This window comes from Aspergillus pseudodeflectus (assembly GCF_044049435.1).
Source record: "Aspergillus pseudodeflectus strain CBS 756.74 chromosome Unknown BJX68scaffold_3, whole genome shotgun sequence".
In the NCBI taxonomy this organism is placed as follows: Eukaryota; Fungi; Ascomycota; class Eurotiomycetes; order Eurotiales; family Aspergillaceae; genus Aspergillus; species Aspergillus pseudodeflectus.
This window is the reverse complement of record NW_027263779.1, coordinates 1,324,466-1,348,773: the sequence shown is the minus strand read 5'-3', so window position 1 is coordinate 1,348,773 and position 24,308 is coordinate 1,324,466. Positions and strand designations below refer to the sequence as shown.

Here is a 24,308-nt window from a genome sequence, read left to right as displayed (position 1 = left end):
ATCTGCCACGCGGTTCTGCAGCTGCAGATCATTATCTTTTATTGTCCCTCCCCTCCCCTCTCCTATCCGAATTCGTCCCCGTGAGTCGACAGCCCCGGGCAAAGTCCAATAACCCCTCGACTGGTGCCTCCTAGCTTGGTCTATCAAGCTCTTCTCTTCGGACTGAACAATTCGATTGTCCTGCCTTTCCTCAGCTACCAATTCCTCGTTCCCCGTCGCTCGTCAGATTCGTTTTCGCCATGGGTATCTTCAAGCGCAAGGACTCCAAGAACTCGATCCCAGCGGAGAAAGAGGATCGCGAATCTTTTGTCTCGGTCAACAGCGCTCGCACCTCGAATGCATCATTGAAATCGCCGGGCTACAAAAGCGGCGCGCTGCCCTCTTCCATTCCAGAGCTCGCAATCGCAAGTCCCCCCGACCCGGCCCTGGATCCGGCGGCATACCTACGCAGCATCCATGCAGTCCGACACCGATCCCATATTGTCCTGAGAAAGGCTAAGCGAAATCAACTTAAACATTTCGATGTTGATATGACCAAGTTTGCCGAAACAGCATCCTACGTGGTGTCTATCATCAAGGTGAGCCCACACGTGCCATTGCCCCTCACTCATCATGTGATACGCTTTGTCGCCCCTCTTCAGCTTGGCTCACATTTTCTGTTGTCACAAAAAGAGAGACTACGCTCCGGACTACTCGTCGATTCCTCCACATGGTCGCTGGCAACATTTTGATGTGGGCGGAAGACCCCGTGTCAATCAGCTGCTGCAGTCATGGCCGAGTACAGTCGATGCACAAGAGCGGACTCGGCGATTGATCGACCTCTTTGTGGTATCAGTTCTGTTGGATGCTGGAGCGGGTACAAGTTGGTCGTACAAGTCCAAGGAATCGGGTAAGGTCTACACGCGAAGTGAGGGTTTAGCGGTGGCCACGTTGGAAATGTTTAAGAGCGGACTTTTCAGCAGCGACTCTACAGAACCTTGCCAGGTGGACGGTGCTGGGTTGAAGAAAATTACAGTGCAAGTTCTTGCCAAGGGATTCCAGCACTCGGATAGCAATCAACTGGCTGGTATTGAAGGTCGCGCTGGACTTTTGATGAGGCTCTCGGATGCGCTGAACAACCAAGAGTTCTTCGGTGTGGACGCAAGACCAGGGAACATGCTTGGTACGTGAAGTGTTGGGCGTTCTCAAATTATCTATCTTTGTTAACCCAAGCAGACTACCTCCTTTCGCACCCTTCAACATTAGCCTCATCGGTCCCGATCGTCCCAATCACGACATTATGGACGGTCCTCATAGACGGATTCGCCTCGATCTGGCCTCCTTCAAGAACCAGAGTGGACGGTTTGTCTATCGGAGATGCCTGGCCATGTTCCGACCTTCCTCGATCTCCTCCGGCTCAACCTTGGGAAAGCATCGTCCCCTTTCACAAGCTCACGCAGTGGCTCTGCTACTCAATCATGGTCCCTATGTCGAAGCTCATGAAGATTCACGTCGCGGGCAGCGAATTGCTCACTGGACTGCCGGAGTACCGCAATGGAGGGCTTCTGATCGACTTGGGGCTACTGACCCTCAAGCAAGCTGACCTCGAGCGCGGTATTGCCGCATACAAGGAGAACGCTCAGATCAAAGGCCAACCGAGCGTGGAGGTTGTGCCACTTTTCTCCGCGGATGATGATGTGGTAGTTGAATGGCGGGCAGTCACTGTTGGCTTCTTGGACGACCTTCTGGAAGAGGTCAATGGGCAGCTCGGACTCCTTGGAGAGGACCAACTGACACTAGCCCAGATGCTCGAGGCAGGCACATGGAAGGTGCGCACAGATTACCCCTGCTTTCCACTTTATACCCAAACTAACGTACGCAGGGTGGTCGTGAAATTGCCGAGGTTTCGAGGCCAAACACAAAAGAACCGCCCATTATGATCCGCTCCGACGGCACAGTTTTCTAATTATCGCACTTCTGCCCGACCGCGTTTCTCAAATAGATACCAAACACCGCCGGCGCCATGCTATTAGAAAAGCTGGGGTGGATTTACGACGTTTAACGACCATGTGCACGCCTTCGATTCTCTTCACCCACTTCTTCTCAACTTCCTGTTTGGATTACCTTTACCTTTCACCATTTCACTTCTTTTCGTCCGGTTCTCCATTACATACCACGATGTAGATATATTCTTCTAGGGCGAATGTTCTTCCATGTATACATACTTTCGTGATCGGGCCTAGGCGAATTTGGAATTATTCTTCAATGGATCCAACATGCATCCAGTGAGTGCATCATTGACACATGTACTAATGAATTAGAAGATTCTTCAAAAAAGTGGTCTTGATCCTTATATGAGTACATTCTCAAGAGCGTAATAGTGCACGTGACGGAGCGGAAGATAGTTAGACCGGAGTGTCAACGCTATGACGAGGCTGGTCCAGTGAAGCATCTCCAACTCCAGAACAATTGAAAAGCCGCCGCATTCCACAATACTGACCTGTCGTCATTGCAAATTCTTCATTTTACATTTGCCCGGCTGAACCAAGAACCAAGAATATCGAATGCTGAAGCCGAGGCCATACGAGAGCTGCCTCCCTCTTGCACGGCAGCTGCGGGGTACCACCGGTTAACGTACCAGCTACGGCGCCCTTTTCAACCCAGCGATAGCAATGGACGGTCGGAAGAAGAAAAGAAAGGTCCTCTTGATGGGTAAGAGTGGCTCGGGGAAGTCGTCTATGCGGTCAATTATATTCAGCAATTATGTTGCGAAGGATGTACGGCGGCTTGGGGCAACAATTGATGTGGAGCATAGTCATGTCAAGTTCATGGGGAACCTCACGTTGAATCTCTGGGATTGTGGAGGGTAGGTGCAATGTCATTTTCTCCATTCTGTTCGCTGACTGAACGCGCTCGCAGACAAGACGCCTTTATGGAAACCTACCTCGCCTCGCAGCGCGGGAACATCTTCTCCGACGTCGCAGTCCTCATCTACGTCTTCGATATCGAGTCGCGTGAGGTCGAACGGGACCTAGATACATATAGTGCGATAATAACAGCACTACGAGAATACAGCCCACATGCCTACGTCTTCTGCCTAGTACACAAGCTCGACCTCATCCAAGCCGAGCACCGCCAACGGATATACGACGAACGCTCCGCCCTGATCCGAAGCCGCACGGAACACTTTACAATTGACACCTTCGGCAGCAGCATCTGGGACCAGTCTCTGTACAAAGCTTGGGCGGGGATAGTCCACAAACTCATCCCCAATCTCACCGTCATTGAACGGTTCCTGCAAGCCTTCGCGAAGCGCATCGACGCAGAGGAAGTCATCCTCTTCGAGCGCTCCACCTTCCTTACCGTCACCTCGGTCTCGTCGGAAATTGGCGACCTGAACCCCATCTACGACCGTCATGAGCGGTTGTCAAATATTATGAAGGCGTTCAAGCACTGCGCTGCTCGGAACACGCACACGACTCCGGCGTCAGCTGGGTTCATCGTCATGCACACGAAAACTCCGCAGTTCAACGTCTTCCTCGGCCGCTTCACAGATAACACATACATCTTCGTTGTCGTGCCTCCAGGCGAGGCAGCGTACAATTGCGCCGTGCTCAACACAATGCTCGCCCGCGAAGGGTTCTCCAAGGCCGCAGGCGCCACACACGGAGACGGCTTTCCGCTCCCCATGCCTGATTCCCCAGACGCCGACTCGAATAGCAACTAGTCCGAAGCGCATCCGACATTTTAGAACAAGCTACCCCTTCATAAACAGAGACTCAGAGACTCGCACCCCCTCGATCTTCCCCGCTCCCGCCGTGGACTCCCAACGCACCACCGCTTCGGTCTCTAACCACATGCCATATGCATACATACATCGCTCCAAATAAGCTCCCCTTTTGAGATACCCAACTCACGCCCAGTATGAACGGGACCCTTGTATTGATATCCTTGACTCCGATTTAGGCAGGATTGAATGGAAAATGAAAGAGTTTGAATATGCTCCGCTCTACTCATGATTTACTTTGACCATCTATCCACTTAGCTTTTTTTCCCCTCTCGCGGTAGTTTGTAGTGCACGAATACTACATGTGTCAATTGAATCGCGTTTCGTTGGGCAAAGTAGAGAGACAAGTCATATCCTATCGTGGAAGAGCAGGTTCGGATAAGTAGGTATAGTGATGCAATCTCCAAGAGAGAGAGAATGCAAACAAATGCTACCCAAATATGTTTCCACCAGCTCAATTAGCTTCGCCTCCTGGTGGTCTACCTCTCACGCGCGCTCCGAGTAGAGATATATATATATCCGTACCAAATGCTACTACATATCTCAGCGATTTGGGTATAAAACCATCACATACTACCCCCCGCACTTTCAGGGCACTTATCATACCAGTCACCGAGACCCATGCACTTCAATCGCACCTACTACTACGGAACCGGAAATCACCACCAACACCACCTTCCCGCGCCCCTACACATGAGACAAGGAAAATAACGAGGAAGAAGAAGAAGAATCATCTATTTGAACTATAACGCACATAATCGATGCAGGCGCAAATGGACAGAAGATTAGGGGGAAAAAGGGGTAGAAACGAAAAGAAGGCTTTACATCATTGTACATCAGGCATACGGACAGCGATATCCCCAGACTGTGTGATGTATCGGACCCATGGAAGGGAGGGGTATTGTAACTATATAGTAGCGAGGTTTTTTAGCAGATTGATTCGGGAAAAAGAGGCGAGGAAGGAATGTGAAGGGAAGGGAAGGGAAGGGAAGGGAGAAAGGAGGACAAACCTTTGGCTCCGTAATCTTCAAATACCGCACCTGGATCCCACTAGTAGTGAAGTATGGGATCTCGAACTTGACGTTGATGGGTCTCTTCGCTTTCCCCTGGAGAGTCCCGCCCATGCTTCCTCCGAAGCCGCCAGTCATGCCACCGCCGTGCTCGTCGTCGCCCTTGACAGATGGGAGACCGAGCTCAGCACGCATGAGAAACTCCTTGCCGCCGCCAAACTGCTTGATCTTCCAGACGATGGCGGACTTTTCGGGCGCGTAGTGCACTGTTCCGATGTTTGTGCGGAAGCGCGGGGAGTCGGCGTCGTCGGGGACTGGGACGAGGATTTCGACATTGTTGGCGGTGCTGCGGCGTTTGAATTGGGCTTTGGCCTGTGATGAAGATGAGAACCCGGTCGCAAGTGAGGGTGACACGGACACGTACCTTGAGCATGTATTCGATTCGAGAACCAGAGTGCGACTCGACCAGACACTCAACCCATATGAGAGGCTTGACTTGTGTGTTCAGACGGTAGCTCATCAGCTCGAACTCTCCGTCCGGCGGGATGAAGCTGATGGTTCGGTCGTTCTCGAAACGCGACAATCGGACGCACTGGTGGAATTTCACATCCTCCATCTCAACGGCCTTGCCTCGCGTGGCACGCCCTGTAGTCTCAAACATAACCTTGTCGTTCAACCCCAGACGAAGCTCCGGCATCCCACTGAGATAGCACTTCATCTTGATAGCACCCAAGATCTCCGACCGTAGCACGTTGCCAGTCGCGGAAACCAGAAGATTGAGCGACTCGACGACATCCAGAAAGACTTCGTTCTTGCGGTAGCGGATGCCTTCACTTCGCCAGGAGACGGCATTGGTGACTGCGATGGGCGGTCGTGCCTGCACTTCGAGCTTGTGTGATTCTTGTGTGATGTATCTGTTGAGAATATCCATTAGCCATATCTCGGAGGTACTTTAACTCAAATAAGTGCAGCCTACTCTTGTAAGATCTTGCTTTCCGTGGTTTGTGGGTAGCCGAAATCCATCATCTCATCGAGCAATTCGTAGATAATGACGAAGTTGTCACGGATACTCTCCTCCTCCAGCACCTTGAAATATTCTGTGAATACCTCCACAACCTTGTGGAGGAAGAGGAGGATTTCAGTCGCATTGGTGTTTTTCTTGGTCAGGGCGAGGATGTAGAGGTTGCTATGACGGATGTAGAGGTACTAGACGACACAATATTAGCTTAGGAAGGAGTTTCAGGACTTGTTAGGTGAAGCAATCCATCCAATGTTTCTCCGTTGGGCTTCGGGCGTTTGCTATTTTGCGGTATGCACAGAAACCAGGTGTAGCAGCGCGGGTTGCGGGGAGCGGCGGGGGACGTGCGACACGTAAGGAGCCAGTCGCACGCAATGAACCTACATTGATTCCTTCGTGAGAGAAGCACGGAGGTACAGCGGAGCTTTCTTCTTCAGCGTCACTGAGGAGGATGGGGAATTTCTCAACGGCGGACATGGGAATGTCTCCGCGATAGTTTCGGGCTAGGAGGGTCTACATGAGATCGGTCAGCACGGGCGACAGCGTGCAGCTGAATGGGAATTGACGGGAGGCCTCAGCCACAGATATAGAGACATACCTTGCCCTTCAGATCGAGGAAGAAAATGGCCGATGCCATGGCGGAGGACGGGGGAGGAGTGGTCGGGGGAGAAAGGCGGACGTCAGGAGCTCTTGGGACGAGTTTAGGCCAGCGAAACCACTAGTCGGTGTTGTGCTCTCTCGGGCGATGGGAGGGAGGCACTCGACAAAGAGTTAGAAATGGGTATAGGCGGCGACTGAGGATAGGAGAGCTCAAGCATCAGAAGAGGAAATGGTGTAGTTCGGCTCAAGACCCCAGGGTATCTCAAAGAGGAGCTAAATCTGGAGGGTCCCTGAGGTCGCCTAGTCTTGGGTCAACTATACGGCTACGAGAGGTGGAATTACCGACGGAACAAGGTGAATTTTGAAAACACGGTCACATAGAGTACAGCAGGGTCTACTTAGGGAAGCTTAGCGCTCCATACTTTATTTACTTGCTCCTATTATTTTCCCAACATATAACTGCAGCGATATTCATACAAACCTCGAGATGCCCATCACGTGCACTTGGCCTAACTCTAACAGGCCAAGCCCAGACTAGCTCAAAACAGCCTAGCATCATATTCAGGCCCAGATATAAAGTCCATTTTTTTTCCCACAGCTTTAATCTTTTCTTCTTTGTACCAACGCTCCCAACAGACAGTGCAAGCTAGTACAAATCAAAAATTCTTTTTTGCGATTGCCCATCACCATCGCCGGCATTCTGTCGGACTGGTATCGGGTTTTCTATTGCTACTTTGCGATAAAGAGGCGCGCAGACTATGCATCGTAAGAGGGTTCCATTAAGAACTGGCCGGGTATTTTTGCGCTGTTACTCGGGCGGTGTCAGAGGAACCGCACATTCCTTTTCTTTCATTTATGAGGTTGATTGTGTATCAAGAGAGAATAGTTGAGACAGAATGAAATTGAAAAGTTCAATGGTAAAATGGATGGTATGTGGTCTTCATATAGCACAAGTCGTAGTAATAGTACAAGTAGTAAAGTAGTAGTATATCAACTCTCCCCAATCTTCCCAACACGCACAGAAAAATCATCCAAGAAAAGATCATAAACGCCTTGAAAATGCTCCTGCGGCTATTTTCACATGGAACCCCGACTTACTATGTCAACTTGAATCCAAGAGGCGCTAATATCCGCTCTCGTGCCACCTGGTTGGCGACGAGTCCGCCCTTCTCTAGAGCTATGGCGCCAACCAGGGCGTACATCGTATGGGCAAGGACCAGCTCGAGACCGGAACTGCGGAGGTTGCCGGGCTGGGACTGTTAGCAATAATGCGCAAGCCGGACAAATGCAATGTCAATGCAATCTCACCTTCCGAGGAGTCCATCTTATAACCGTCTGCAGCTCGTACTCTTGCGCAACTTTAGCAAGGTTCACCTTGCTTGTGAGATATTTCTTCGTGGAAGAGGACAGGTTGTCGAGCCCGTCTAGAGCAGGGTGGGTGAATGGCTCGCGGCCATAGGTATCGGGGGCAACAGGATGAGTATTCGGGGGGCTCTGCACCAAGGCGAGAGAGGCTTGTTGATCGACGAGGCGTCGCCCTAGTTGAAGCCGAAATCAGTCCATGATCCTTCGTTCAAAATCACCGGAAGCTGTGAGAGCAGCGTACCTAAGAATGCCAGGCGATCGTTGAACCCTCTGCGACCCTGATCGAAACTCTTATGCGTCACTGCAAGCCATTTAACCTCATCCGAGAGAACCTTGTCACCATCGGGGCCTAAGAAACGGATGTAGAAGTTGTCCAGCTTCTCCGGGTCGTTGTTGATAGGGAAGTGAGGCCGTTTCGATTCGAAGTGCAGACTGAAAGGGGCTGCTGCGCGAGGAGGCGTGTACGACCATCGTGGCTGTTTTGTGTAGTCGATTGGTTCCTGCTCCGTCGAGTAGTTACGGCGAAGGAGAGGGAGGGCGAGGGTTGCCGGAGCGGACGGAGTGAAAGAGCGGCATGCGGAACAGGCAACGGACCTGACCGCTCGAGTTGGCAGTAGAGAAGCCATGATGGCGCGAATGAATGGGAGAAGCGGAGGCAATTGAACTGTCCGGCTCTTTTTTCATGCGTGGAACTTCGAGATGGCCTGGAAAGAATTCGGAGGCTCGGCGCTAGTCCCGGGCGGGCTTAGTGGCCTCAGGTACCTGCTACTTTGGCTTCGGCCAGTATCACGCGGTGAATCGACGTACTCTGTACTACTTGTGCTACGGCAGTTGAGGAAGAATTTTTGGCCCAATCTTTAGTCTGATGCGGCTTCCCCAACTGAAAAGACATTGGTCAATCCCGTGATATTCAGCAAGCTGCTACTGACGGGAACCTTGACCCTGTCATATTACGCCGCCCAAAGGTACTTGGCCTCTCCAGCAACCGTCTGCGAGGGCAAGCATCCGCCTTAGCTCACACCGCAATATGGAAGTTTGCGGACTGACACGAGGAGGAAAAAAGCAGAATGCCAAATAACCTTGTCAGTGTCACTCAAGGCGCCGTAATAAGAGGCGAACACCAGGCTGCATCACACAAACACATGCAGACGAAACCTTCAGCCTTCCGCACCGCCAGATTCGACCCGTACCAGCTTCTATGAAGTACTTCTTATGATAGGAAATCTGAGGTACTTTGCATTGTATCTTTTGCGCCTGCAGCACCTGGACCGATCTAGACTTGACCGCTTGACGCCATTGGTAAATCATGACTGGACGTGAGTTTCCTGAGTCTGCAAAAGATTTCCGTACGTTTGAAGCTACTACTGGTAGGTGACATCCGGCCAGTTGACTCAAAAAGCATATTTTCAGATCTTCGCCACGCAGGAAGTTCAAAGGTCACAGCCGACGGGCAATTTATGCCGTCTCTGATTACTCATGAGGCGTTCTCCAGTGACGATAGCATGATGGGAAGCGAAAAAGTGAATACAGAATTTGGCTCTCCCCTGTTGCTAGATGCCTGTTGTTTCATAGGGACTGGAACTGTATACGTTCAAATGTCAGCCATGAACCCTTGTTGAAAGCAAAACAAGATCCCAACCTCCTCACGCATTGAGTGCAAGGATGACATCCGCGGAAAGGCCAGGTATGGGTGGAGAGCACTCCTCCGATTTATCCATCGCTACATTTTCCTATTTCCTCCCGGTTGCTGGCAGCTTCCGCGCAGTCAATAATTCGGGAAGCGAATCGGCAGGCAGAGGAATATGCTGATGCGACGATATCCCCCCCTATGGCAAGGAACAGGCATTTTCAACCCTCAATCACTATAGAAACTTAAAACAGGCCTCCCCAATGCTCGTTGTGCCACCTTCATATAGAATGCGAGGTGCGTAACTATGAGACTGTCCACGTGTTCGTGTTGCTTGCATTGGACACCGACTTTAACTTTGAAGCTGCACTTTCTGGTTTCATTTACCTAAGGTGAGTGGTGTATCGTATCTGTTTCTTCATTTCTGCCAGACCGCTCCAAACCTCAAACGGGGTGATTAGGGGGTGAGAATGCGATTGGGTGATGGAGGCGTGTCTCCTTGAGAAGTCAGTCGAAAGCATGAGACGGTATGGGTCTTTGAGGTGTTTCTGAACGACACCCGGTATGTCTGTAGGTCACCTAGCAAGTTGATAGATCATTCGGAAACTCACTCGAGCGAGAACTCGCGATCATGATTAAGGCCCGTGCACATAGCTCGGACATAAGCATATCGATGAGGCCCAGCAACATAAACAGCTGCGGAAATAATGCCAGCCTGCGAATCTAAAGACGGCGCCAGTTTTTGGGCCCCTGAAGCTGTAGTGTGCCCTAACAGAGAGTGGGAAATCCTGTATACAACTTGAACGCCGAGCTCGACACTAGGAGTGTTTCTCGAAAGGTCCACACGCTACTTTTACCTCAGTCGGCTGCCTGATTGGAAGCTGCAAATGCTCTGTGTTGACCAACCATACACCCCGGTTCAAAGTTTATTCCTGCAATAAAGCTCTCCAGCGCCTGGTAGCACAGGGTGGAATCCGCAAGGTTGTGTGACCACGGTGCCGCGAGAAAAACCGTCCGATACTGCATGATGCAGAGGCGTTAGTCCTTCATAGGCAGAAGATTTGTAGCCCTGCTGCGCCTCAGGAATGGTCTTGTTGTATGTGGCCGGAGCCTGCCGGCAACAAGCGCTCTGTCTGACATTCTATACAACTAGCCTTCCGTCGGGCCCTTGCAGAAACAAGTGAGGACGGCTTTAGATCTGATCCCACCACAAGAAGATCGACTTGGAATTTGTCATATCCGCGCGGTCTCTTCCCGTAGATTGGATGGCGTGGTTCGAGCGGTGTACAACTCGTTCAACGGAGACAATCTCTCGGGTTCGGAACCGGGCTGAGGGCCTGGGATCTTAAATAGAGCGTTAGTCTGGTGTCAGAGAGAAGACTCTCAAGTTCATTGTTGAGAACAAAGACCTTTTACTACCATCACTCCCAATCCACACTAGAGACAGTCACAAGGACCGTTGCCGGATACCTTTGCCTTTATATCCCGTGCCATAACGTCTATCGAAAATCACCGAGAAAGCGCCCTTTGCTTCACACCATGGCCTCCGGACCAAGCGAGATGATTCCCAACAGTATTCTCTCCATGCATATCATTGCTCCAGTGGCGAGGCAACGAGCACCACAAGTCTGCGAAGAGGGAAACAGGACGCGAGATTTCTCGGTACAAGATCCGCCGTCACCCAGACCTTTTCCTGCGAACCCTCCTCCAAGCCCTGCGTAGGGCTCCCGCACACCGGTCACGGTTTCTTGGGGGTTCATTGCAGATAAACGAGATCATAGGTAAGACTTTCGTGGATGGATTGTTGGCTCTGAATTGACCCGTCGAGACTGAGCAGAGAACCTAGTGCGAATCAACGGCCGCATATTCAACGATGACACGAAGCGAGATAACCGACCTAAAACACTGTACATCCCGAGATGACTTATTTGAGGGAACCGTGGCGATTGGGAGTTAATCGATAGACTGCCTGGAAAGTGATTTAGATTGTTGAGGGAGAACAAATGCGAGGGTACTAGAGATGGGATAATGCAGTTCTTCCAAGATTGTCTGTTTTCCCCCAGCTTATTTGTCACCAAAACATGCCAGAACGTTGCTTCCAAATTCATGCTCATATCCAAGCACTTCATGGTAGGACCTTTCCCGACTAAGATAAGAGTTAGCAGTTCGCGATCTCAGCAATACCAGCGACAGTCTGGCAACGGATGTCACCACTTCTTTGGCAACCCCGCTCCGCTGTTCTTTTTTTTTCTTTGAGGCTTCATCCCGTGGTCTCGGGGACTGCGACATTTGAGGTCCCAATGTCGAATCCCTGCTGGGAGGCAAGACTGGCAATGCCCGAATGAAGATATGATGCAACACAAAAGATATATTCCATTTAATGATCAGTCCTCAAAGCACCGGTGTAAATATATTGCAAGAAGAACAAATTTTGAAATCGCAAACATAGGCATGACATGGAGAATCTAAAGGAAAGCAAGGAAAAGAGCGGTAACGGCGCTCACGCCAACCACAAGCCACCCACTCTGCGCAACCTGCTTGTTGGTGATACCCCGACCAAGATCCCATGTCAAGTGTCGCAGACCGTTCAAGCAGTGGTAGGTGAAGGGGAAAGCGAAAAAGCTCTTCAGACCGACCTGAGCAGCGACGGACAGACCAGCGAAAGCAGCAGCCAGAGAGGCCGACTCGAGGTGCCAGCCGAACAAGGGAGCGGCAAGGTAGGCAGTTGCGAAGAGGTAAAGAGGGCCGGACAGGAGAAGACCAGTGACACGGTGAGCAGCACTACCGTACCAGGTAATCTGAGGACGGTAGATGGACAGGTGGGGAGCGACGGGGCGGCGCAGACGCTGCTCGGCGAGGAGCTTTGTGGGATCGGTGGTCTTCGCGTCGGTTGCGGCGAATCTAATCGCGTTGTTAGCGCATTATCCTGTATACCACTGCAATATCTCGGCGGTCCCCATGGGGCAGAGGCACCCGCCGCATGACGTAAAAAGCGACTGTTCCCAGGACCGAAAACCTTCCAAACCCCGTCGCGGAAGTTGCAGATTGTCCGCTTACCTTGTCTGAACGTTTCTTCCAATAGCAACGGCGGCAGGTGAGGCGGCGTTCATGAGAGACCACCGCATGGCATAGGGCTGCTGGACGGCGACTGGAAGAAGTTAGAGAGCGATCAATTGCCGGATTCGCGGGGATTCAATGCACATACGCCGTCGCAGCGACTGCTGAGCAACCTTCTGAGAAATCATTGTGAATCTGCTGGAACCAAGCAACAGTGAAGAGGCCGAAATCCAAACAAAGGGACTGCACGTCGTCGTCTCGAAGAAAGTGGCCTTGAATTCCCGAGCCTCTCGCAACGGCTCGGAATCACGGGATGGGCTAACCTCGGGTTTCATCCAAAGTCACGGGATTTCGTGTGCTGAGAGGAATGTGGCCAATCAACGCCGTTGTATTACTTCCCGGAACTTTGTTCTTCCATCCCACCAGCGCACTTTCCCGACCCTTTCTCTTTTTCCAAGCTTCCTCTTCTTCTCTCTCTTTCTCTCCATGGGACTCAGCCCACGTTGTCTACCATTCGGAATGATGTTGACGTGCTCAGCGAGGCTTCACTGGTTCGGCATTCTGTCGCGACCGCAGAAGTCAATGAGATCCCTGAGAGGAATCCATCCCGTCGTTAATCGCCCAGTTCTTTCTTTCCATGAAAGGAAAGGGTTTCATATCAGGGTTACAAAATCTTCGTAGACTCGGTGCGGTATCAATAGACTATCAAAGCTCCTATCTCCACTGAGTAGGCTTAAATTTCGCTACAAGCGTCAATTCCTCAAGGAAGCGCGACTTGAGCCCTAATGGCCTTGTCAATCACCTGAGCTCCCTTGGTCATGCTCTCAAGCAATTGAAGAAGCTTCGTGGTTCGGGGTTCCATCCATGGCTACCGAGTAGTCTGGATCTATATCGAGCCGAGATGAACGGTTCAAGTTGGCTGAAGATCTACGTTGCACCTTAAATCCTTCACAATATTAGGTCGTGCTTCAAGCTTGTCTTGCAGTCTTCCTATTCTAAATCTGATACCACTGTCTAATTTGTGGCCTTGTCTCAATGCCGTACAATAGGTGTTGAGGTTGGGGTGAAGGCCGGCCGAGCCTGCCAACTCACTCTGCTAAGGTTAAATGCAGAATGCAGCCGAGATCAGCAACATGACTCGTCACTTGTCACTATTTCGTTCTTATCAGCTGATGTGAACGAAGGAAAGTTGGGGGTCGGGCATCGGTATAAATATAGCACGCCGGTCTGGACGTGCTACGTACCGGCACATTTCCCCTCATCTGGAGTTACTCCCCGGCTTGGACATTGTTCAACCCCATCACATCCTCACATTTTGCTACCCATCCGTCACTGCTCTGTAAAACAGCTACCATGGCGAGCCCAACTGGACTTGATATCCTCCGCAAAAGGACAATTGTGGATTGTGACACTATGGATGAGCAAAGTAATTTCCTCTACAAACGCCCCCCAGGCTCTCAGTGTCAGTATGAGGGAGGACGGAACTAACTTCTCGTAGTTGCCAAAACCTTGGGGCCGTTCCAAGACTGCACATCTAACCAAGTAAGTGGGGCACTTCTGAAAGAATAATGGAGAGAAATAGAGCTAATCAATCAGGCCATTGCGTTTGGAGAGCTCTCCAAGCCTGAGCACGCGGACCTGATCCGGTCCTCTGTTACAGATGCCGAGGCCCTTTCTCCGCGTTTTCAAGGCGTCGATATCGCTCAGCTGGCTGTCGAGATTGCGGTTTGTCTACCTTCTATGAGATCCATACTCGCCGGTTTACATGCTAAGTTCGCTTCGCAGATGGTCAAACTAGCATTGAAAATCGCCCCGCATATTCGAGGATATGTTCACATTCAGACGAACCCTTATGAGTCCTACTCAACCGAGAGGACCGTTGCGAACGCTTTCAGTGAGCCATTACCATGATTGTCGAGATCTGAGATTGTTGACCGGCGTTTGCGTTGTGCAGGAGTCGTGGAGATCTTCCGGCATCTAAATCCAGCGTTTGATACCACTAGAATCTGCATCAAGATACCGAGCACTTGGGAAGGCTTGATGGCATGCCGGACCCTTGAACTAGCAGGCGTCCGCACACTGGCCACAACCCTGTTCACCTTCGTCCAAGCCGTCCTCGCCGCTGAGGTGGGCTGTACCTACATCGCTCCATATGTGAATCAACTGAAGGTGCATTTCGAGCCTGGGTAAGTTCTGTTACGGGGCCCCAGCGTCAAGCATGTGTTCTGAATGACTGGCAGATTTGTAGACCCCGGGAAGCTGCTCCCTCTCTGTGTCTCGCTCCAGAAATACTATGAAAGCATAGGCGCCAAGACGCAGGTTCTCCCTGCGAGCTTGACCTCCACAGACGAGATATATGCGCTCGCCGGTGTGCATCATATCACTATTTCGCCCGGTCTGCTGCAGCAGCTTTCACAGCCTGGATTCACCTCGCAGACCAAGTCGTTGTTTGACGCCGATTTCCCGAAACCAGAAGCTCAGACCTCGTATGTGAACAGGGAGTCTGTTTACCGACTAGAATTCAGTCGTGCAGAACGCGGAGCGAGCGAGGAAAAACTGACACAGGTATGTCTCTGGAAACTTTCCTGCTGACTACTGGATACTTGAGATGTTGACATGTAATAGGCCATTAATATATTCTGCGAGATGCAAGACGACCTAATTGCCTTGATGGGCGGAAAGCGGCTTTAGTGGCCGGAGGCAACAGGCAATGACCGTGTGCCGCAAAGCGATGAATAAGAATCATAGTGCCCCAATCTGACCACTAGCTGAACGAACTTGACCATGAGTGATGATGATAAAGTGTCGCGCAAGCGAAACACACTGCTGTACTCCGTATCCAGTCTCCACTGAAGCCTCGAATGATATGCTCCGGAATCGGAGTGCGAATGCACGTACGTCATCGGGTATACTGAAGAATCTGCAACAAGGACGCGACTAGAGTCAAGGCTGAGCACGCGACATGACGGTGATGCTTGTAATCAAGCTAAGACTGGGGCGAGTGAGTAGGAAACGCACGTAAAACATCCTAAAATCCTAGCCTACGCGCGACGAAAATCGATTATCGATCAGATAAAGATCGAAATCAAGAAAAGAATAATATCACGACTCCAAGGTCTCCAACTTTTTGCGGATTCGATCGGGACAACATAAAGCCCACCCGACCCGAACCAGGCGCTGCATCGACTGAGACTGTCAGCGCATGTCGGCTCCTCTCTGCCGGATTCGTAGTTGGGGTTCATATACTACGAAGGGGTCAGAGAAAAAGAGGACCAGTGAACTGCATCCAATTTCTCCTCACATTTCCCCTTTGCTTCCCAACCAATTTGAGCTCCTTCTTCCCCTCTCCTCCCAGCACGGTACTCGAGTCATTCCTGAAGAAGAATGGGCCAGTCCGGGGCCGCTGGAGAAGAACACAGTGTCCTTTGTTGACGAATCCGAGCGGGTGGAATTCTAATTTGGCTATTTTCTGACTTTTTGCATTTCCTTTTTACGACCTGCCGTTCCACTAGGAGGAGTTAGTGAAGTTGTGGGAGTGGTGGTGGTTCAGTTTGGGGGGATGCCGCTGACGCAGCCCCTGTGGTGCAGGGCCCATCCATCACCAGCACCAGCTTCAGCCTTGCTCCGTCGTTACATCTTGAGAGGACGACCCCGGTTGACTCGTCCTCCGCTTGCGCGTTCGTCTCCGTCGCAGGTTCGAGTCTTGCGCACAACCGCTACTTCGCTCTTTCGCCCAAGGGGCTCATATTCTCCGGCTCATCCCTGTCCTTTGTCCTCAAATGTCCGCGCCCGCCCCGTTCCGCCGTTATCCCTATTGACCACATCTACAACTTCCGCCACGACACCAAGCACCACAACTACATTCATGGCGGTTCAGACACGCGACCACGGTGGCCACGGCCACCACCACCACCATCACCATGGCGGAAACGCATACCTCACCTCTACCAACACACACGACGCCGGCGTCCGGATTACGCGCCTCGGCCTGGTCGCGAATCTTGCAATGGCGATTGGCAAATTCATTGGCGGTTATGTTTTCCATTCGCAAGCTCTGATTGCTGATGCCTATCATGCTCTCACGGATTTGGTTTCGGACTTTCTCACACTGGGTACTGTCGCGTGGTCGCTGAAGCCTCCGAGTGAACGGTTCCCAAACGGTTACGGGAAGATTGAGAGCATCGGTGCGCTAGGAGTAAGCGGGCTTCTTCTCTGCGGAGGTGTTTTCATGGGTTTGAATTCCGGACAAGTTTTGCTGGATCAGTTCTTCCCCGAGGCAGCGCAGGCGATTTCTCATTTGGATCTGGGCCACGGCCACAGCCACTCTCACAGTCATGGAGTTGATGTTCTCGGGCCTAGCATTCATGCTGCCTGGCTCGCGGCGGGTTCCATAATTGTGAAGGAGTGGCTTTACCATGCTAGTGAGTGCCTCTCTTCTTGTCTTCTTTTCGTGTTTTGGGTACAGCAGCCAGCTAACCGAGTCTTTCCTTTGCAGCCATGAAGGTCGCCGTTGAACGCAAATCGTCAGTTCTCGCGTCGAACGCTATCCACCATCGAGTTGACTCCCTCACAAGTATCGTTGCACTATTCACAATCGGCGGAAGCTATCTGTTCCAGGACGCCTCCTGGCTGGATCCCGTGGGCGGCCTGCTCATTTCACTCATGGTTATCAAGGCAGGATGGGGCAACACTCGTACATCGCTCCTAGAACTGGCGGACACCACCGTTGACGACGAGATCAAGACAGCTGTTCAAAAGGCCGCAGCCAAGGCACTCGCTACGATAAACGAGGGCGGCCAGGTCAAAATTCGCGACGTACAAGGCATGAAGTCGGGACAGAACTACCTCATGGATGTTGAATTGGCTGTACCAGGGGTATGGTCGATTCAACGCTCGAGGGAGATCGAAGAACGAGTTCGAGCGACCATTGGATCCAGCCTCCGCGGCGTCAAGCGCGTCAAGGTCCGATTTATCCCCCTTGAACAGGAAAGTCTAGACTTTTCCGAGGAGTTTATCGCTCCTGAAGTCATCAGCCAAGCAAATCCTGAGCCCGAGGATGGTGTTGAGGAAGAGGCGCACGCTCACCACGAGAATGAGCATGGGCACGAGCACAAACACGGTCACGAGAATTCCACCCGGAGACGGCGTTGAATCGGCCTGGAATGTCTAACTGTTTTGGATTTTGTGTCATTTGTTGTTCCATATAAAGCGAAGTTTTGGTGGATAGTATGCTCGTGTATTATGGATGTGATACCCGGAAATGTGCAGGAGGAAGCTGGATTGGATAACTCGGAAGTTCGACCGGTGGGAAATAGAGTTAAAAGAGCGAAAGTGAAAGCAAATAAAGACTGTTCGAATGGAAGATGCTCAAGGTCAGGTGCGAAGACGCGATGAGGATGAGAGGGCGGGCTTCAGAACTCGGCAGCATACAGATCTTGTGTTTCAGCGGGATATTACAACTGTTTCTATATAAAAAGAGCGAATAAACAATTGACAGGTCATGCACGATATTTTATGTATTCTGTCGGCTACATATACCAGGTTTACCCTTGGCCGCCATGTTTGATAGCGAATGAACGACTCCCTCCCTGCTGGCTCGTCACTCGTCACTCGTCAGCCCTGAGATGAGCTGTCCAAGAGATCTAGACAGCTCTCTGAAACTAGTGCCCTATACCCCTTTCGTCAACAACTGGAATCTCTGACCGAGCTGCTGGTTCTCGGTTGAATTCGTGCGGAGCATCCAGACCTCGATCGAATTTAACCGGGCAAATTCCCGGCGGGTGAGTTCGACTCATCACTCCACCATGATCAATTTTGTCCTCAACATTGGAACAATACTCAATTCTACATCAACAGAGGAGAGCTGGACTTCTCCTTGCCACGCTCCGGTACCTCCGCCGCGGCGGTCTTCATCCTTACGTCGGGGTTACCACACAGTAACATGCCAATCGAGGGTCTCGGTGACATCAGCCGGAGATCAATTCACCCCCGCGATGCTCAAAGTCCCTGGGGCACTGGAGGGGCAGAACAGTCGGAGTCGATCTTTTGGCTAATCTGCGTTAGCTTCTAGAAGAACGAGGATAAATCCATCATCTTGGTGTCAGTGTCATGTGCCAAATATAAGATTGATTAGCTCGTTCTGCATTTAGAAAAAGTAATGCCTTACGAATTGACCGCAGTATAAAGCTCCCACGCAACCCCCATCCGCGGTGATCCTCACATTCGACTCTCCACCATAACCGTTTCCATTACTGTGGATTTGCGTTTCCTTTTCCTCTTCTGCGTCGCATTTAGGACACTGGCCCTATCGCACATTCTATTAGCGATTGAGGAATTTCTGTGCATATACCCTACATATCGTGAGCCGAGCGAGCTTCAAGACTCCCAACCCCGCGACGTCATCCGCGCCTTTCCTCCTTCTCCAACAGATCCCCCGCAAGCCGCTTTGAACATAACCACCACATACTACGCACAATGGCCACCGCAAAGGGCCCACTCTACATCGGCTTCGACCTCTCCACCCAACAACTAAAAGGCCTCGTCGTAAACTCCGACCTAAAAGTGGTCTACCTCTCGAAGTTCGACTTCGACGCCGACTCCCGCGGCTTCCCCATCAAAAAGGGAGTCATCACCAACGAGGTCGAACATGAAGTCATCGCTCCCGTCGCCATGTGGCTCCAGGCGCTCGATAGCGTGTTGAGCGACCTGCGCAAACAGGGCCTCGACTTTAGTCTCGTGCGCGGGATCAGTGGTGCGGGGCAGCAGCATGGGAGTGTGTACTGGGGACAGGAGGCTGAGGCGTTGTTGAAGGGGTTGGATGAGAAGAGGACCCTTGAGGAGCAGCTTAGTGGGGCGTTCTCGCACCCGTATAGTCCCAATTGGCAGGATGCAAGTACGCAGAAGGAGTGTGATGAGTTTGATGAGTTCTTGGGAGGTGTAGAGGCTTTGGCGGTTGCGACGGGGAGTAAGGCGCATCATGTGAGTTTGCTCCAATTCTTTCTGCGAAGGCCTTTGCGGGCAGTGTTTTGACAATTGCTAATGGGCTGCGTATAGCGATTCACCGGCCCGCAAATCCTGCGATTCCAGCGAAAGTATCCTGATGTATACAAGAAGACACTGAGGATCTCGCTGGTGTCGTCTTTCCTGGCGTCCTTGTTCCTCGGTCACATTGCCCCGTTTGATATTTCAGACGTCTGTGGTATGAACCTGTGGGATATTCCCAAGGGCACCTACCACGAGGAGCTCATCAAGCTCTGCGCCGGCTCTTCTGGCGCCGAGGACCTGAAGAAGAAGCTCGGCGATGTCCCCAAAGATGGTGGTGCCGATCTAGGCAAGGTACACCGTTACTATGTCGACCGATACGGCTTCAGCCCCGACTGCACAGTTATCCCATCCACGGGGGACAACCCAGCCACTATCCTGGCATTGCCCCTGCGGCCATCTGATGCGATGGTCTCCCTGGGAACATCAACTACCTTCCTCATGTCCACGCCGAGCTACAAGCCGGACCCAGCAACCCACTTCTTCAACCACCCCACCACACCCGGCCTGTACATGTTCATGCTGTGCTATAAGAACGGCGGTCTCGCACGCGAAAAGGTACGCGACGCAATAAATGAGAAGAAGGGCGAAAAGAACCTGTCCAACCCGTGGGCGAACTTTGACAGCATCGCCCTACAGACCGCGCCTCTGTGCCAGAAGTCAGACTCTGACCCCATGAAGATGGGCCTGTTCTTCCCGAGGCCGGAAATCGTACCGAACCTGCCTCCCGGACAGTGGTACTTCAACTATAATCCCGCTGATGGGAGCCTGACCGAGACTGAAGATGGATGGAACAAGCCGGATGATGAAGCACGTGCGATTATTGAGAGCCAACTTCTGTCTCTGCGTCTCCGATCCCGCGGTCTCACATCAAGTCGCAAGGAGGGAATGCCCGCGCAGCCGCGCCGAGTCTATCTCGTCGGCGGCGGGTCCAAGAACAAGACCATCGCCAAGATTGCGGGTGAAATTCTTGGTGGCAGTGACGGCGTGTATAAGCTTGAAATTGGTGACAACGCCTGTGCGCTGGGCGCAGCTTACAAGGCCGTTTGGGCCCTAGAGCGATCAAACGGACAGACCTTTGAGGACCTTATCGGGCAACGCTGGCACGAGGAGGAATTCATCGAGAAGATCGCCGACGGCTACCAGAAGGAAGCCTTCGAGAGATATGGCAAAGCCGTTGAGGGCTTCGAGAAGATGGAGTTGCAAGTGCTGGAGCAAGAGGCCAAGAAGAGTTCGTGCTAGATGGACAATAATTAGACATATATGCGAGGTAAAGTTCTCAAAGCACAAGTTTCTAGAATATCAATAGACTCCCTGATATCATCCTCTGTCTTGACATCGTAGTTTTTAAACTCGACAAATGGCGCTTAACAGGATGACGACCGACCCTGGTCATCCACTGGGTCACGGTCCGTTCCTTCGTGTTCAAGCAGCAATATCATTTTCCCATGCAAGGTAAACTCAGCCGCCAGCGAAAACGCCGTCCGGCCACTCTTGTCTCTGGCATTGGAATCGACGCCCCACCCCAGTAGGTTCCTGACAGCGCTCTCTACGCGTAGAGGCCACCACGGCGATACCATCACTCCAGCAGTAACGGCGTGCGGCCTTTATTAACCAGAGTCTGCCCCTCGTTCAAGCAAGAGCTCGGCTGCTTTCTCTTTCATGAACATGCTCCTAAACAGATCGTCCATCCCTGACAGTCTCTAGAATCAAGCTCGGCGCCGTGCGCGAGAAGAAAGTCAATGACATCTCTTGATCCTGCAGGCGCCGCCTAGGACAGTTGACTCCGGCTAGTGTTATCCCAGCAGGCGGGCCCGTTCGAGTAGCATGTTGGACGTTGCCCCTGTCGCGTGAAATAGTGCTGTCTGACCAGAGTCGTCTGGATGCTCTATATCAGCCCCGGACTCGAGAAGAAGATCCACGATATCCGTCCAACCTTTGGATGCTGCGTACGCTAGCGGACGCCCATTTTCTATATCGCCTTCGTTCAGGCAAATCCAGCCGTCGGCCAAAAGCACCTTCGCCGCTTCCTCTTTCTCATGGTGCATTGCCACGAGCAGTGCGTTCCGATAGTGGTTATCCTTCGAGTGCACGTCTACCGCGGGATTATCCAACAGCGTTTTGAGCACGGTGACACTCCCCACGGAGGCAGCGTAGAGGAGAAACCCCATGCGGGAACTCTCGCACTCCATGTTCCGATCCACGTCCTTGCGGGCGAGGAACAGCCGTAACACCGCGTCATTATCCGCACTAACTGCAAAGTATGTCGCTGTGAGACCTATTGACTGGTTGTGCACGTTGGGATCCGCACTATGTTCTAGCAGCAGCCGTATTATACGTTCAAGACCCCTTTCAACAGCACACATCAGTACAGAGTGGTTCGGATCGTGATTCGATCGAACCGGCCGTCGTTGAGTACTACCTAGCCGGACAGTTCCCTCGTGTTCTCTAACGACAGCCCCTAAAAGGGGGCCAGATGTGCGTTGCAGACAGGGGCCTCCAACACTTGGTTGTTGAGGAAAATTCAAATCACGTCCTCTTGGCCCCCGTAATAGGCGAGCCCAAAGGGAGTCGGTTTCTCTGCGTTGGGGTCTACATCGTCCCGGTTGAGCAGGATCTTCACAACATGCGCGTGTCCAGCTTCGGCAGAGCACTTAGAGGCGCTCGCTTTCCATTAAGTGCGAGATCTGGATTGGCGCCGCGCGCAAGGAGCAAGTCTACTATAGGAGCGTGTCCGTTTCTTCGCGGCATAGTATAGCGGTTGCGGATTTGTACTCCGCGGGCGTCTCGATGGGGGCGCCGAGCGAGATCATTTGAGTTGCCAGTGCGAGGTTCCCGTGTCTTGCTGCATACTGTAGTGCTGAGCTCTGGTGGTGTTAATGTTGTGTTGTGAGTAGTTTGCCATATAGCTATGCGTGTAGTTCGTGGTTGCAGCGGGAGAAGGCGCTTAGGTCTCGCTCTGCTTCGAGGGTTCCGGCGATGAGCGTGATGAGCTTGCTTGGTGGAGCTGAAAGGGAGATGATGTGAAAAACTCGATACTTGAGTTCGACATCTTGGATTAGAACATTCTTATGTGGTTCTTGGGATGGGGTTCAGCCTCGTATTCTGTGTGGCACAGCAACGAACTAGTGAGTCTTTCGTTGGTGATCACTGAGGAGTGAGGTCGTATCGGAGGAGAGAGTACTCCAAACGAGTAGATTCGTGGCCTCAACTTCTCAAGGAGTCGTCGAAGCCAGATTACTCGAAGTAGTAAGGGTACGATTACTCCGCATCTCCAAGCATCTCCAAGACGCCACTGGATGATCATGTCCACACTAGAGCCGCTGCTAAATCTTTATCCATCGGATATGGAGACAAAATTTCCGCATCAGAGATCTCGTTAACCCCTCTCTACCCCTCTTCTTGACGGTAAAGAAACCATCTATCATCATGGGAGATGACATTGAGATAGCCCGCATCGATACGCACGCATTGCCCGGAGAACCGCAGGCACCACTGCAGACCTCAACCGAGCAGGACCATCCCACCTGGCACTATGCACGAGTCGTGATCGCTGGCTTCCTTGTCATGTCCACAACATGCGCATTCATCTTCTCCTATGGCGTCTACCAATCTCTCTACGAGGAGATGGCCAGAGTCGACGACACTCCCTTCACAGGGAGCTCAACAGCCCTGATAAACCTCGTCGGCATCCTCGCCATCGCGTTAATGTCCATGGGTGGGCCATTTGCAATGCACTGGGCAAAGATCTACTCCCCGCAGGCCGTAATTGTTGCTGGAGGGTGGGTATTTGGGATCGCGTACATCCTGTCTAGCTTTGGGAAGGCGCTGTGGCATTTTGCCCTTACACAGGGTATGCTCCTGGGGATTGGGACGTGTCTTGCGTATGTGCCTACGATGAGTGTTGCGCCGACGTGGTTTGATAAGCGGAGGGGGTTAGCCATGGGAGTGATTATCTCGGGTTCAGCAGTTGGAGGTATGATTTGGCCGCCGGCTTTGCGTGCAATGATAACACACTTGGGATTCAGGAATGCGTTGCGGATCTCCGGGTGCATTTCTCTCGTCCTTGTGTCTGTTGCTGGCTATGCGCTTCGCTGGGAGCCCAAATTCGAGGAGCAAGTTCGTATCCAGACGCAGGGTCTCCGACGACGAAGCGGCTGGATGAAGGCGCCAGTGGTCAACTATCGCGTGGCGCGCTCGAAGCGGTTCCTCGCGCAGGGATTGGGCTGTTTCCTGCAGTCTGCGGGATACTCGACGCCGCTGTTCTTCTACGCGGCATATGCAAGTACACTCGGGTACAATGCCACGACGGCAGCGAACTTCATCACGCTCAACAATGCCTCGAATTTCGTCTCGCGCATTGTAATCGGATACTGTGCTGACCGATACGGACGGATCAATGCTCTCGTCGCAACAACGCTGTTGAGCGCCGTGGCTGTTTTCGCCTTCTGGATCCCGTCCATGTTCCATACGGGAGAAGTCTCAAAAGCAAGTGCCGACGCACTGTTTATCGTGTTCACAATCCTGTATGGTGCCTTTGCGAGTGCGTACATCTCGCTCTTTCCTGCTTCGCTGATCGAGCTGTTCGGCGTCCAGCACTTTACTAGCGTCAATGGTGCTCTGTATCTCATCCGTGGCGTGGGCGCGCTCATTGGGACGCCGTTGACGGGGATGCTGATTCCCAAGTCTGGGGCGCTCACTTCATCGTATATCTATGAGCGGGCGGGCATTGTAACAGGGGTGTTGTTAACGGCGGCGACATTGGCTTGTCTCTGGGTGAGGATTGAGGCGACTCTAGGACAGGCGTGGAAGTGGAGAGTATGA

At 52.1% G+C, this 24,308-nt stretch overlaps 10 protein-coding genes across 10 annotated transcripts; 6 read left to right on the top strand and 4 right to left on the bottom strand.

Moving 5' to 3' along the window:
- Window positions 1-239: 239 nt before the first annotated feature.
- BJX68DRAFT_262111 (URC4/urg3 family protein) lies at window positions 240-1,945 on the top strand (the record flags this gene model as incomplete). Its single annotated transcript, XM_071044367.1, has 4 exons — window positions 240-578; window positions 673-1,162; window positions 1,216-1,808; window positions 1,862-1,945. 4 exons carry the CDS (start codon window positions 240-242, stop codon window positions 1,943-1,945), a joined length of 1,506 nt encoding a protein of 501 aa, XP_070904622.1.
- A 497-nt stretch (window positions 1,946-2,442) lies between these two features.
- BJX68DRAFT_226673 (Rag GTPase GTR1) lies at window positions 2,443-4,196 on the top strand. The gene is made up of 2 exons (XM_071038550.1): window positions 2,443-2,845; window positions 2,899-4,196. The coding sequence occupies exons 1-2, from the start codon at window positions 2,652-2,654 to the stop codon at window positions 3,704-3,706; spliced, it is 1,002 nt and encodes a 333-aa protein (XP_070904621.1). The 5' UTR covers window positions 2,443-2,651; the 3' UTR covers window positions 3,707-4,196.
- A 257-nt stretch (window positions 4,197-4,453) lies between these two features.
- BJX68DRAFT_226671 (AP-1 complex subunit mu) lies at window positions 4,454-6,656 on the bottom strand. The gene is made up of 6 exons (XM_071038549.1): window positions 6,393-6,656; window positions 6,179-6,307; window positions 5,753-5,982; window positions 5,201-5,690; window positions 4,777-5,148; window positions 4,454-4,673 (listed from the first exon to the last, which is right to left on the bottom strand). Exons 1-6 carry the CDS (start codon window positions 6,429-6,431, stop codon window positions 4,593-4,595), a joined length of 1,341 nt encoding a protein of 446 aa, XP_070904620.1. The 5' UTR covers window positions 6,432-6,656; the 3' UTR covers window positions 4,454-4,592.
- A 364-nt stretch (window positions 6,657-7,020) lies between these two features.
- Window positions 7,021-8,432, bottom strand: BJX68DRAFT_226669 (mitochondrial 54S ribosomal protein mL57). Its single transcript, XM_071038548.1, has 3 exons — window positions 8,001-8,432; window positions 7,703-7,932; window positions 7,021-7,644 (listed from the first exon to the last, which is right to left on the bottom strand). Exons 1-3 carry the CDS (start codon window positions 8,383-8,385, stop codon window positions 7,492-7,494), a joined length of 768 nt encoding a protein of 255 aa, XP_070904619.1. The 5' UTR covers window positions 8,386-8,432; the 3' UTR covers window positions 7,021-7,491.
- A 2,693-nt stretch (window positions 8,433-11,125) lies between these two features.
- BJX68DRAFT_226663 (succinate dehydrogenase cytochrome b560 subunit) lies at window positions 11,126-12,727 on the bottom strand. The gene is made up of 3 exons (XM_071038547.1): window positions 12,592-12,727; window positions 12,444-12,534; window positions 11,126-12,287 (listed from the first exon to the last, which is right to left on the bottom strand). The coding sequence occupies exons 1-3, from the start codon at window positions 12,629-12,631 to the stop codon at window positions 11,852-11,854; spliced, it is 567 nt and encodes a 188-aa protein (XP_070904618.1). The 5' UTR covers window positions 12,632-12,727; the 3' UTR covers window positions 11,126-11,851.
- Window positions 12,728-13,481: 754 nt separating this feature from the next.
- On the top strand, window positions 13,482-15,323 carry BJX68DRAFT_117584 (transaldolase family protein). The gene is made up of 7 exons (XM_071036052.1): window positions 13,482-13,869; window positions 13,942-13,985; window positions 14,040-14,168; window positions 14,229-14,337; window positions 14,398-14,629; window positions 14,684-15,008; window positions 15,069-15,323. The coding sequence occupies exons 1-7, from the start codon at window positions 13,797-13,799 to the stop codon at window positions 15,132-15,134; spliced, it is 978 nt and encodes a 325-aa protein (XP_070904617.1). The 5' UTR covers window positions 13,482-13,796; the 3' UTR covers window positions 15,135-15,323.
- A 985-nt stretch (window positions 15,324-16,308) lies between these two features.
- Window positions 16,309-17,594, top strand: BJX68DRAFT_262105 (cation diffusion facilitator family transporter; the record flags this gene model as incomplete). Its single annotated transcript, XM_071044366.1, has 2 exons — window positions 16,309-16,864; window positions 16,939-17,594. The coding sequence occupies 2 exons, from the start codon at window positions 16,309-16,311 to the stop codon at window positions 17,592-17,594; spliced, it is 1,212 nt and encodes a 403-aa protein (XP_070904616.1).
- A 936-nt stretch (window positions 17,595-18,530) lies between these two features.
- On the top strand, window positions 18,531-20,807 carry BJX68DRAFT_226651 (xylulokinase). The gene is made up of 2 exons (XM_071038546.1): window positions 18,531-19,421; window positions 19,497-20,807. The coding sequence occupies exons 1-2, from the start codon at window positions 18,918-18,920 to the stop codon at window positions 20,724-20,726; spliced, it is 1,734 nt and encodes a 577-aa protein (XP_070904615.1). The 5' UTR covers window positions 18,531-18,917; the 3' UTR covers window positions 20,727-20,807.
- Window positions 20,808-21,280: 473 nt separating this feature from the next.
- On the bottom strand, window positions 21,281-21,850 carry BJX68DRAFT_262103 (ankyrin repeat domain-containing protein; the record flags this gene model as incomplete). Its single annotated transcript, XM_071044365.1, has 1 exon — window positions 21,281-21,850. One exon carries the CDS (start codon window positions 21,848-21,850, stop codon window positions 21,281-21,283), a length of 570 nt encoding a protein of 189 aa, XP_070904614.1.
- An 802-nt stretch (window positions 21,851-22,652) lies between these two features.
- On the top strand, window positions 22,653-24,308 carry BJX68DRAFT_276886 (major facilitator superfamily domain-containing protein; the record flags this gene model as incomplete). Its single annotated transcript, XM_071048215.1, has 1 exon — window positions 22,653-24,308. The coding sequence occupies exon 1, from the start codon at window positions 22,914-22,916 to the stop codon at window positions 24,306-24,308; it is 1,395 nt and encodes a 464-aa protein (XP_070904613.1). The 5' UTR covers window positions 22,653-22,913.